A 13407-nucleotide genomic window follows, 5' to 3' on the forward strand; every position below is an offset into this window, starting at 1 on the left:
AGCAATTCCAAGCTGTCATTGTTTTGGAGCTTAAATTATGTTTGTAGCTTAGTTTAATTTAAAAGATTATTTCAGATCAATCTCGGCTTCTAGTTTTCTTTTATTATGGTTTATTTGACACGGAAGAGACATAGTTCAACATGATAATTTCTCTGTTGGTTTAGCTGGTAAACCAATCTTGGAAAGTTGATGTAAAAGATATTTCTATCTGAAATTCCTTTATTTCTCTGTTGGATTTATCAAGAAGACAATGACTGCACTAGAAATCTCTTGTTGAGAGAAACACAACGGATGCACATTCTTCTGATATCTCCCCTGTCCCGGGTGTGTTTGTTTAACACCTCCAACTGTTTGGACGTTGTTATTAGGGAAATGAGCCGCTCCAAAAACAAACAGAGGCTGACCTTGAGGTGGCGGCCGTCACATTGCTCAGCTGTTGTCTGGATATGACTGAGTGCCGCTGGCAGCCACAACAGACACACTGACCCCACCGCTGACCTCTGGCACCGACGCCTGACGACCCGACTTGGATGACTTCAGGCCTGCAAAACGTCTTAATGCTGGGGATGCCTCACTGAAAAACACCTAAAGAATTCATTTTATCTGTCCAAGGCCGGGATACAGAAGCCCAAAAGTGCTCCTAATAGTGTGTGACCACCTTGAATTGCAAACATCCCCACTGGTGCGTGTGAGTATAAATGGGTAAATGTGACTGATATGTGAAATATGTAGAGATTGCTGAAGCAATACAATTGGCCAAAATCGGCTGGGAAGATGGTTTAAATGATCTTAGCTGGTTAAAAGAAGAGGAAAAAAAAAAAGCAGTCCTGCAGACTTGTTTAATTTGGGATTCAAAAGATAAGTCCTGGTCAAAAATAACTCCCAGGTTCCTCACTGTGGTACTGGAGGTCAAAGTATTTCCATCCAGTATTGTTATGTGTTTGGATCATTTGTCTCTCAGATGTTTTGAGGCAAATGCAATACCTTCTGTTTTATCTGAGACCAGGAGCAGAAAATTACTCATCCAAGGTTTTATGTCTTTAAGACAGTTTCAACAAGTTCATCAGCTTCATCTGGATTCATAGAAAAAATAGAATTGTGTATCTGTTTAGCAACTGAATCTAATGGTGTGTTTAATCATAGTTTCTACAGGAAACATGTATAATGTGAAGCGTAAGGGTCCTAAGACTGAACCCTGTGGAACGCCATGATTAATTCAATACCAAAAACTAAGCAACAGGTGTCATCAGCGCCCATCGCTGAGGGATAAACAGCACATAGCTGGCTTATTTCTTGCAAACTAAGCTAGCATTGAATCATGTCATCAGTACACACTTATGAAAACATGGAAGCTAGATGTTCCATAAATCCAGAGTTGTTAAAAGTGGATCCACAATAAAACTTTATGGTGGTCAGTATGCATATGTTGTGCTATAATTTTAAAGATTTGGTTGTTTAGAGCTAAAATTAGTGGAATTAAATGAATAGTTCACTCTCAGTAAGATATTTCCTCCTCCACATCCCCTCCGTGACCCCTCGTACGCTTCACATTCATGATATTCTTGGAATTTGGGGCAGACATGCGAAAACATTAACAGAGCACCGGCAGCCATCAGCTGAGCGCTCAGGGGGAAAGTCTGTACTGTCACTCCCTGAGGTGAAAAGGTCGGAGCAGGAAACTCTGTGACCCTGCGCACACGTCACAGCAGGAGGTGTGTCTGTCTCCGCTGACCTTCACACACTCCTGTCAAAGTGGCACTCACGGACACACACTGCAACTATAATGTTCGCTATGTGCCCTTGACTAAATCCCCGCCACCATGTCTATTTCAATAAATGCTGTGAACACGTTATCAACCATGTACTCTTAGCTTCCATTAGTCCTTTAAACAGACTTAAATGTTTTATTGATTTTAAAGAGTACTGGATCCATTTGCTCTTACATTTCTCACTTTGCTTTGGGATGGAATAAGAACATCTGTCTAAACTGCTTCATCTAGTTCAGGATCATTAACACTGGAAATGATCCCAGAAAAGTTACACCTCTCACCACGACACCATAAAACCAAAGCAACACAAAGAGGACATATGAATACAAGCTTATATCCAGTTAGAAGAGAAAATACATCAGGTTTTGGATTTATCATGACAGAAATCATGAATGAGTTTTGTTTGGTAATGTGATTTTGCATGAAAAAGTCCTAAAATTCTGAAACAGCATCTTCCCCATAGTTATTATATTGGCACTTTTACCACCATCTAGTGGTGAAAATATGAAAGACAGCCAACATGTGGAAAAGGAACAGAGAAGAAAAAAGACATTTTATGATTTTATTCATGTATTTTCAAAATCACTTGAAACTATCAGGTGGATATTTTTTTTTCCTTTTGTGAAAGGACAAATCTACATCTTGAACTTAAAGCTGAATATTAAACTCGTTTTTTAGGGAGTGAAGTCTGCTTCTGTTGAGCAAGAATAAAAATGTTTTAACAGAGTATAAAACAAAATATAAGGTTCGACCAGCCTTGAAATATATGCACACAGTGTTAGAGCTTAAACGTACAACATATATATATTTTTTATAATTCAAAATGAATATGATCTGAACTAATGAACACAATAAAACAAAAACCACAGTCCCGATGTTATTTCAAAGACAGCTGGAAAGCTCACATCAGATTCATCAGCTTGGCTCAAACCTTTTAATCTTGTCATGCTTGTTCACACCATTAGAGGGTGCAATGGGTCACTGGAAGAACCACAAACAGCTGAGGGCCACTGTGACACTGTGGCATCATGAGGCTCTTCCAGTCATGTGTGGCGCTTTAGTTTCAGTTTGACCGGCCTCTCAGGGTGTCACTGGAAAATCCTGAATCAAACTAAATTTACTGTTATTATTGGCTTCATTACCTCCGCCAAGGAGGTTATGTAATCACGTTGGTTTGTTGGTTGGTTGGTTGGTTGGTTTGTTAGCAACATTACGGAAAAAGTAATGGACGGATTGCAATGAAACTTTGTGGAAAGGTGGGTCTTGGGCTAACTTAGAATCCATTAAATTTTGGTGATGATCCGGATCACTGTCTGGATCCAGGAATTTATTAAAGGATTCTTTATCATTGAGAGATAGGGCAGTCTTTCACATAGTTGGGCATAACTCAACAATAGATGACAAGGGGGCTTAGCAAAAAATTACAAAGTTCTTCAATGACTCTAAAAGATAACAGCTGATGATCCAGATCACGGAAGTATTCCAGATACCAGGATCCAGAACAGACAAAAATAGTGGGATTCCGGAGTGTCAGTCACTGTGAGGCAACACATTGAGATATGAACATGCAACAAACAGCTTTCTCCCATACATTGTTTGTGTTGGGGAGAAATAAAATGGTTTTTAGTATATATGGTGTTCTTATTGTTGTTGGTGACTGATTTGAGCTGTGGCGGAGGTCTGCGCTCTCTTACCCCTTTCACACTGCACCAAGCGGGTCGACCCGTGTTCTCGACCCACTAATAATCGCCCTTTGAGTCCTTTCACACTGCCTGCAGACCCGCCTGCTGGCGAGCCGAGTTGCTGCGTTTTCCTGCGCCGATAGTGTCACGCGTTGATGACATCATCAGCGCGACGGAGCAAAGCGAAAGTAAACAACGGACTAGAGCTCAGTCCCCGTTACCTTTAGATGAATCTCCTCTTCCCCACGGATCCAGAGGAGCTCTTTGGTCTCGCTATCTTGCCAATACTGGGTCATCTTGACGAAGGAAATCTCACGCTGTGTCCAGAAACTAGTGCGCTAACGTAGCCGCGCTGTGTCGACGCCATCACGTAAGTTACCGCGTCGACTCGTGTCTGCCTTTCACACTCCCTTTCGCCCCTCCCACTAAAAAGCCGATAGTAGCGACCCGCTAAAATCCCGCGTCGATTGCAGGGTTGAAAAACCCGGGTCTAATGCCGAGTGAACACTTTCACACTGCCATGAGGACCCGATTGATTAGCGGGTTTAAATGGGTTTTTTGGCCAGTGTGAAAGGGGTATCTGAGTGCCAAATTCTACTTATATCTGAAATAGTCACATTTTTCTCGCCATCATTAGTTGGGTCTAGCGCCTTGGCCAAAGAATTAGCAACTGTTACCCCAAAAAATGATCCTTTCACAGTGAGAAATAACGATGACGAATGAAAAACTATTGTTATTTATTTATTTACTCAATTTGATATTTAGAAAACTGTAATCATGATTTCCAAACAATGACCGGGCAAGAAAAGTGATGCAGAGCAACAGTAGCTCTTAAAAATCACATAAAAAAAGATTCATCAAGAGATGACTTTTTTTGAGCAAAGCCCGAGTCTCGGCTCTTGATAGAAGAGCTACTTTTTCATGTGGCTCATCAAGAAAGAAATTTCCACCCCTGTGTTGCAGTGTTGAGGTCTACAGTGGTGGCCTGTGGCTTTAATCTGAGCTACTGCAACTAACAAGTCAAAATACCAACTGGTTTAACCAAACTGAGATTAAAGTGACTCAATGCTGCCCCCCAATGAGTAACTGCGGTATAACTCCATTTCTACATCACGTCCCTTTAAAGTTTTACCCACAAATCTGATTCAGTTTTTCCAACTTCATGGTAATAATGAGGAATATTCCAACTTATATAAGAGTTAAAGTGTATTTCTTTTTCTAGTTTGTTTAATCCACTGTTTAATAGAAGAGTAAGGATCCAGCCTGTTAAAAAAAAAAAAGTCTGCTAGCTGGTAGACGTCTTATTCAGAGACAAAGTGACTCATGTGCTGAACGTCAATATCATGAGCTGCTGATGTCTTCACTCCCCATCGATCGCCTCCCGGCCTGAAGTTAACGCAGCAACCTGTGCCCCCCTTCAGCTCCAGCAACACACTTCAGTCTCCCGGGAGGCGGGAGGAGGAGATTGAGAATTCGGGGGGAAAACTAAACATTGACTGCGGCAGAACATCAGAGAAGATGTTCGAGGCATGAAAGATATCGAGCACTCGGAGCCCCCTTCACCTGTGAGGTGGTAGCTGAGATGAACATGAGTGGAGGGGAGGGTGGAGGGGTGGAGGGGGTGGTTGAGAGGTCCCTGATGGCCACGGCTCAGAAGACAAAATCCATCCCGTCTGTCTTTGAAGTTTAATGATGGAGGACGTCGATAGATGATCCAGGAGTGTTGTGTGAATGAAGACTGAGTGTTTTTTTTTTATTTGGATTCTTCACTCTTCACTTCCTGTCGGTGTTATTTTGACTGTGTGAGCTGCTGCAGTCCTGATACTCCGACTTTAGAAAATGCAAAACAACTGAGTCCGTTTGAACTGAGATGCTGGTTAAATACTCTGAGCAAGACACTAAATTTCTTGTTGGTTCTGTCAAATTTCTTTAAGAAATGGATGAAAATCAAACAATAGATGATGATATAAACAGGTGCACACTGATATATCCCATTGCTTTGGAAAGCACCTCTTCCATCTAATCAGAGTGCAGCTGAAATGCTTCAACTTGAAATTATGATAGAAAAGGATCATGATCGTGGAATTCAGAATTGATCAAATTATTCCAGTCCGTCCTGACATGTCTTTTTGAAAAAGCAGAGAATACCAGACAAATAAAACCCATCTTCCACATAAGGACAGTAATTTTTCAAAAGTCTTTTTTAATCCTGTAAGAGTCAGATTGAGATTTAAATCTGAATTCAGGGATTCAGTTGCAAAAATGCATTTCTGAGTTAACAGTAGAGAATGTGATTTATGCAAATCAGTCACAAGACTGATGCACCTGCTGTAAAGGCGCAGCGTGTCATGTAATCCAGAACTTTAAAGAAAGAGGCAGAAGAAGAACACAGTCATGATTTTCCTCCTACCATTTCAATGTGTTGTTGGTGATCAGCTAGTTCTAACCTTCCCACTGCCCAGTCTTATAAATGCAGCATCTGTTCAATTCAGTTCAACTTTTCAGCTTCATCTGGTCAGAGAAATATAACTCTAAGTATTATGAAGCAATAGAGAAATAAAACAATGCAGTGTGTGCAAAAAGACAACAGTGTTCTTTCTTACAGATTCAAAATCGCAAAGTTAGCACAACTCTCTCATCATTTGAAAAACACGGCTATTGATAAACATAATTAAACTTGATGGTGGAAGAAGCTCCCAGAGATTCCAATGATCCAGAATAAATATAAAACTCACTGATGATAATGATTTAAAGTCTGATAGCCCAAATGTGATCATGTGAAGCCATCAGATCTTTCATAACCCAGATTTCTGGTCACTGTTTTGTGCACGAAGTTTTCCCTTCGTCACTGGTTTTCTTTTCATGGCGCTTGTTCCCAGCATGCTCTGGGGCCAAAGAAAGTGAGGTCATCCGTCCATCACAAGACACGCCAGTCAGGCCTGTTTGTTTTAGACTGCATTGTAAATCAGCCATGGCATGACAATAGCTGTTATTGAAAGCAAAATGCTTCCCACCCAGCTTTGTATACATTGTGAAATTATGGGCTCCCCCCCACCCCCCTGCTTTGGATGTGACCTTTAACAGCCCATTTGAGCCATTCAGGCATCTTAACATGATTCCATCCCAACCAATCACAGTCAGACATCTAATTAGATCATTAGACAAAGACTGCATTCATACACGTCCCAGTTGGAGCCGATGTGGAGGAGTTTGGATTCTCTGCATTTCAGCCGCGCCGAGGTTTTCCTGAACCCCGAGAGTCAGAGTCTTGTTTATGTTAGAAGGAGATGGATCAGGTACAACCTCTCAACCCATTTCCTGTTCTGATTTTGTTTTTCCTTGTGGGCTTGATGGGACATTCCCAGCCCCCCACCCCCTGCTATACCACAAATACATACATCAGCCACGAAAGAGGAAGACAGCAGGTTTAACAGGAGCAATTTGTTCTCACTGGAGTGAGGAAACGGCTCATTTTCTCGTTATATCTGATTAAAAGAAAAAAAAAATTGATGGACGGAAGTTTGATGTATTTTGAATTTAACACAAATAGGCTTCTGTATTTGTTCACTTCTTCAATGAATTTGGAATCTAGAACGAAAAGCTGACAGGAATTGTTCATCAATGTAACAACATATCCATGTTAGGTGAGACACTGTCTCTAAATTTCTCGAGAATCTGAAAATGTGTGGTTTTCTGTCCCTGTGATGGAGTGACATCCTAGTTAGATTTATTTATGAAACCTCTGGTTTTGTGCTTGTTTGAGCTTGCGTTAATCTTCAGTTCTTACTTCTACCAGAAGGTGGCAGCATACCACAACTTTAATGTCTTCAAACCTTCTCTGTCATTTGGATTTATCGGTCATGTTATCTAAATCGAAAAAACACCGCAGGGGTAAAATAACATTTAATAAGCTGCAGTCAAAACAAAGCACACTCTAATAGCCACTAATGCGCACTCACGCTTATACTTCAATCCAGTGTGTGAGTGTGTGTGTGTGTGTGTGTTTTTATATAAAAGTCCCAAACTGTCATGGGATGAACTGACAGCTCAATACTCAGCTTGTAGTGACCTTTTCAGAGGTCACTCAGGTTGTCAGTATGCAGTTACACGCCTGCCTTTCTGTCTGATTTCTCAATTATGGCCATTTCCAAAAGCGTCTGACTTGAAATGTATGTGAATAACAGTTTATCACAACAACAGAATAACTTTTGTTCATCATTCAGCTTCAGATTGACTTTTTTATGCAACCTTAAGACACATTTCTTGAAAATAAATTAACTTCTACGAATGAAATTTCCAAAAAGAGGGGGTTATCTTGTTGGGGGGTTGTAACACATGACGGAAAGCAGGAGGTCATAAGCCATCTGAAGCTCAGTGGGCATTAAACTAAGAAGACCACCTGTAGTCCTCTCAGCATGAAGTCCTGCAACACCATGGTGCATCCCACACATCTTAGAGGCGATTTACACATTCAAATCCAACATAAATTAACCTTTAACTGTCAAATCTATTAGGATAAGTGAAAAGATGCCTATATTTGAAACACTATTGCCATGTATTAAGCTGTGAAATCTAGATATATAAAAATAAATAAGAAATTTGGCATGAAGGACCAAAGACGCAGGAGTAAGCATTCAATAAAAATTGTTTTATTCTCAAAATAAAATCTTCTATCAAAGTGAAAATTATACATATTTACAGTCTTGTAAAATTCAATATACAAATATACAATATATGTACACCAATAATTATATAAATACACTTTACGCGCTGATGCGACCCGTATGAGACAGAATTAAGGCATTGATGAATGTACTTATAAATCCACCTTGGAGACAAAACAGCCCGGCGATGGCCTCGTTTTTCAGCAGAACGGTCTCATTGTGAAATCTTGTGTTTAAGACACAGCGGTTCTTTACAGTAAAAAATAGAGGGAGAGCCTCAGCTATACCATGTAACCTATCGACAAGAGGGATCTTGTCAGCTGTACGCATTCAATTAAGCGCAGATAAGGCTCTGCGTTCTTGGTGCCAGGTACATTGTTCTGCTGCTGACGGCCTCATTATTTAAAGAGAAGCCATTAGGCGCTCATTAATGTGCTAATTACAACACGCTGACGGACAATCCCAACACAATTAGTCACCCCCTCCCCTTGGCTGGCAACCTCCCCCCTCCATTCAAACACACGTCATTTGGATAAGGCAAAGAAAGGAGCACTTTCTGTGAGAAGTTACTTTCAAACTGCTCTTAAAACTTTTATAAGAATAATAAATGAGCACAAATTTAACAAATCGTTCGCATCGGGGGTGCTGTTGGGAGGAAGTTTCATTTTAAACTGGCAGTCTGTTGCCTTTCTTGAAATAATTTACCAAATAAAAACACATTTATATGAATCTGCACGCCATGTGATCTTCAAAACAAGGCTGATGTCATTAGTCTTTTAGTGTCAAATGACATTTAGAGTGATCAGACCCGGGACAGTGGCATCTGTTTGGGGCAGGAGACAGAACTGGCCGTCCCGGACCTCCAGGTCAGTCCCGTGCTCACGTCGCTGTACATGGACCCTGCGGAGGCTTTGCTCCCCCAGCAGCACCGCGTGCAAAAAGTCCTCCAGGAGTCCAGGGTTTTCCCGGACCAGATCCAGGCCCCGGACGTGATCCCCACCAAGAGGCACATGAAATACTTCAGCATGAACACAGCATAGTCCGGCCTCTGCCTGTTTGGGTCCGTCATGCACGAACAGTTGTGCGTAATTTCCCACGTCTGTCTGTTGTGCTGCTCGTAAAAGTAGCACGCCACTATGACAGTGGCCGGGACGGTGTATAAAACTGTGAAAACTCCGATCCGGATCATCAGCCTCTCCAGTTTGTCAGTTTTGGTGCCACCTTGCTTGATGACGCTCCTGATCCGGAACAGCGACACGAACCCGGCCAGCAGAAACATGGTCCCGATGAACAGGTAGATGACCAGCGGCGCCAGCACGAAGCCCCGCAGGTTATCCAAGTTCTGGTTGCCGACGTAACAGATCCCAGCCACGGAGTCCCCGTCCACGGAGCTCAGAGCCAAAACCGCGATGGACTTCATGCTGGGGATGAGCCAGGCGGCCAAATGAAAGTACTGTGCGTAACTGGCGATGGCCTCGTTTCCCCACTTCATGCCCGCCGCGAGGAACCAGGTGAGGGACAGGATCACCCACCAAATGGAGCTGGCCATGCCGAAGAAGTAGATGAGCAGGAACACGATGGTGCACAGCGCGGGACCCGTGGTCTCGTAGTGGATGTGCTCCGCGCCGTGCTCCCTGCTGCAGGCCACCTCCTCATGTCCCGCGATCAGCCTGACGATATATCCAACCGACACGAACATGTAGCAGGCGGAGAGGAAGATGATGGGGCGCTCCGGGTACTTGAACCGCTCCATGTCGATCAGGAAAGTCGCCACGGTCGCGAAAGTGGAGATGAAGCACAGGACGGACCACAGGCCGATCCAGAAGGCGGTGAAAGTCCTCTCCTCCTGCGTAAAGTAAGGATTGTGGCACGGTATGGCACAGTTCAAGATCTGCCCGGTTTTGACGCGGTTGTGCAGCGGGTGTCCGTCGCTGGTCACCGGCACCATGGGGCCCCTGCAGAAGCAGCCCGGCTCGCACTGGGACGCCGCCGGTTTGTGCTTCCCGGGGATGCCGCGGCCGTAGCCGCTCTTCTTCTTGGGGTTGTACGGCTTCAGCGGCCGGTTGGTGGGCTTGGCCACCACGGGGGACACGGTGGTGGTCTGGCTCCGGTTGTAGTCCATGCACAGCGTGTCCTGGTTGCCCTGCTCGGGCAGCAGGTCGCACCTCATCCGGTCCGGCCACGGGAAGCCGTACTGCCTCATGAGCGGCGCGCAGCCGGCTTTGGCCCGCTCGCACACGCTCCTGCACGGCGGCAGCGGCTTCTTGTAGTCCTCCAGGCAGATCGGCGTGTACATGCTGCAGAGGAAGAAGCGCAGGTCCGTGGAGCACTTGATCTCCACCAGCGGCCAGAACTGGTGCACCTCCAGGCCGGCCTCGTCCTGCGTGTCGTGGTTGAACTGGTTGGGCATGTAGGTGTAGTTGTAGCCGATGCCTTTGCACAGAGGCACGGAGATCTCCTGGCACTGGAGCTCCTTGGCAGCCCAGCTGCGCGAGCCGTGCAGGACGAGCGCGAACAGCAGGCACCATCCCGGGATGCTTCTCTCCATCGTTGCGTTCCGTGAGCGGAAAAAAAAAAAAAAAAGTGACAGCGAACTTGCGCTCTGCAAAGCAGGCTGCAAGTCCAGATTAATCCAGGTCTGCTGCTGGACTCATGCTACTGCGCACACAGTTTGGGACGGCTTTTGGCACGTGGAATATCCCTCCTCAAAAAAACAAGCGCTTCCTTCAGTGTGCGCGCACAGCCAGTCTCTCTCCCTCTCTCTCTCTCTCTCTCTCTCGCCTTTGTGTCAGTGCGGCTTCGCATACTGTGCAGCAGACGGGTGCGCTGTGCTTTATACTGCTGGGACGAGGACACTCCCCCCCCCCGGCCCGGCCGAGGGAGGGAGACCAAGTCAAGTCAATCAGGAGTTCCTTCTATAGGTGTTTGTTTAAAATGTTCACCCTGGAGGGAGGGTTATAATCACTTTGTCTTTGTTTGCTGCACACACCCTCCCCCCCCTCTAAACACATAATTTCACACACTCCCCCTTTTGCAAACAGGGACCGGCGGTGGTGTGGTGGGCTTTTAATACAATACATACATTATATGAAGGAATGCTTTTTAGCAAAGCTTTAACTACGAGTCAATAAACTTACACGTGTTCCTAAAATGCACAATTTGGCACGCATGGTATTTACATTTGCAACTTTGATTTCATGATTTGAATGCTCCTCCCCCCCCCCCCCCCCCCCCCCCCCCCACTCATGCATTATTAAATCAATAGTGGGAGAAATCAGCTGTAAAATATGCATTCGTTTGCCTCCTCGGTGTGTCACTGCAGCATCTATTGCTCCACTGACAGCACAACAAGACATTTCCTGTCACATTTGTAATGTCTGTCATCACCAAAACGCCCCTGAGGGAAACACTGAATCTCTACAGACTCCCAGCAAGTCATCCAGCCACAAGGTTGACTTTTTAATTTGTAATGAAAATACTACAGCTTGTAGCCGCAGGGTGATTCATATTTACTTGAGGTTCAAGGGAGTGCCGCTTTAATATCCAGAGTGAGCCTGAGCAGACTCCAATACATGATTTCTTCATTGATCAGTGAGCACAAATCAATTTAATTAACATAATTTTCTTTTTTTAATTCAATAACATCAAACACGAGGCATTTACAGTCTCACATATAGAAACATACATTCAAACCTTTTCAATAATTGTTGTGAAGGTTTTAATCAGGGGTGTCAATGTCTTTATGTAGTCATTTTCTGCAGTAACTATTTGTTTTTTTTGCAAAAATATTGGCAATTCCAGCACATATACTCAAAGAAAAGCCCTTTAAGTCTAAATATAACGATTATTATTACACTATTTTAGTAGTTGGGCTCAGTCAAGATGCAATCGCGCTGCATGTGACCCCTGAACTGAAATGAGTTTGACACCACGGGTTTAAATACACCATTACACGTTCCAGTCATGTTTTAAAAGCAGGTGGATGAATCAGCTCCTTTGAATGTCGAACCAACTCAAATCAATCCTTCATGCCGCTTTTCCAACATGAGCTTCATGGTATCATTGAGGAACGGCGCTTTATTCAGAGCCTGTCAGCAAATGGGACTGAAAGCAACGAGGGAGCGCGGGTCTGATGCCTCCGTCACTCAGTCGTCTGCCGAGGCGAGAGGATTTATGTCTTCATCGGGAGCCTGACAATGTGAAAATGTGAATGTGGCTGCAGAGCTGGATGTGAAAGAATGAAAAATGTGTCTACATGCCGATGGTGGAAGTCTGCTTGCACGCTGGAAAACAGAGGGGGGATATGTGTGTGTGTGTGTGTGTGTGTGTGTGTGTGGTAAGGGAGGTTACTATGGGCTTGTTAGCCCTCAGCGGGGGGTCGTCTTGGTCGAAAGGGAGGGGGCTGTTTGTCTTAACGCCAGTGCCAATGTTTCAATCAGAGCATGCTGGGCCAGCGATTACTGCGACACACCAGCAGCCTGACAAACAGGACTGTGTGTGTGTGTGTGTGTGTGTGTGTGTGTGTGTGTGTGTGTGTGTGTGCGTGTGTGTGTGTGTGCGTGTGTGCAAACAGTTTCAGAGCTCAGCCCAAAAAGAAATAAGCTAACATGGGCAGATCCAGCACTGTGATAGCACTAATTAAAGTCATTCACACTTCTTATTGGATTCATCGGCTTCAAATGGAGCCGAGACGCCTTGGCAGGCGGGCAGCGGCTTTCCAATCCACAGGTTTTTAACCCAGCGAAATAGCCCCGAACTCCAGCGTTTGCTCAAGAGATGCTTGTTCTGCTGTGGCCTGGGGTCTCGGATGGGCGGGGCTGAGTTGGGTCTTTTCAAACTCAAACATGTTCACGACACTTTTTTATTCATAGAGGCAGCTGGAACAAACAATAGATGAAGATCCACAACAAACTATGACACTTTCTTGCCTCTGTGTCTTTATTATTTTATTTTTACTAATGAACTGAAGATTAGAATCAAAAGTAAGCTGAAGGGGGTGAAACTCTACACAGCATGCAGCACACTTTATCCATCCATCTTCTATGTAACCGAATAAGATTCAGGGTCTCCAGAGGGTGAGGTGGGCTGGAGCTGATCGCAGATATGGGTCAATACAGAGTCCAGGGCGGGAGTCCATCACACACAGGCAACCTCAAATATTTGAGGAAAGTATACTCACACACACACACACACACACACACACAGCAGCAGAACATGAAAACATCACACAGAAATGACTCGGACTCTTATATTTTTGCTGTGAGGCGAGAAGGCTGACCTCTATCGTGTGTC

The 13407-nt window shown here is 44.3% G+C and overlaps 1 protein-coding gene across 1 annotated transcript; it reads right to left on the reverse strand.

Annotated features, from left to right (window-relative positions):
- Positions 1 to 8082: 8082 nt before the first annotated feature.
- Positions 8083 to 10882, reverse strand: LOC115405673 (frizzled-8-like). Its single transcript, XM_030115322.1, has one exon. It carries the CDS (start codon positions 10661 to 10663, stop codon positions 8918 to 8920), a length of 1746 nt encoding a protein of 581 aa, XP_029971182.1. The 5' UTR covers positions 10664 to 10882; the 3' UTR covers positions 8083 to 8917.
- Positions 10883 to 13407: the final 2525 nt, after the last annotated feature.

Source organism: Salarias fasciatus, chromosome 18 (genome assembly GCF_902148845.1).
Source record: "Salarias fasciatus chromosome 18, fSalaFa1.1, whole genome shotgun sequence".
Lineage (NCBI taxonomy): Eukaryota > Metazoa > Chordata > Actinopteri > Blenniiformes > Blenniidae > Salarias > Salarias fasciatus.

Bases quoted from the DNA above. Each gene is read 5' to 3' on its own strand.
- LOC115405673 (XM_030115322.1), bottom strand. From the start codon at position 10,663: ATGGAGAGAAGCATCCCGGGATGGTGCCTGCTGTTCGCGCTCGTCCTG.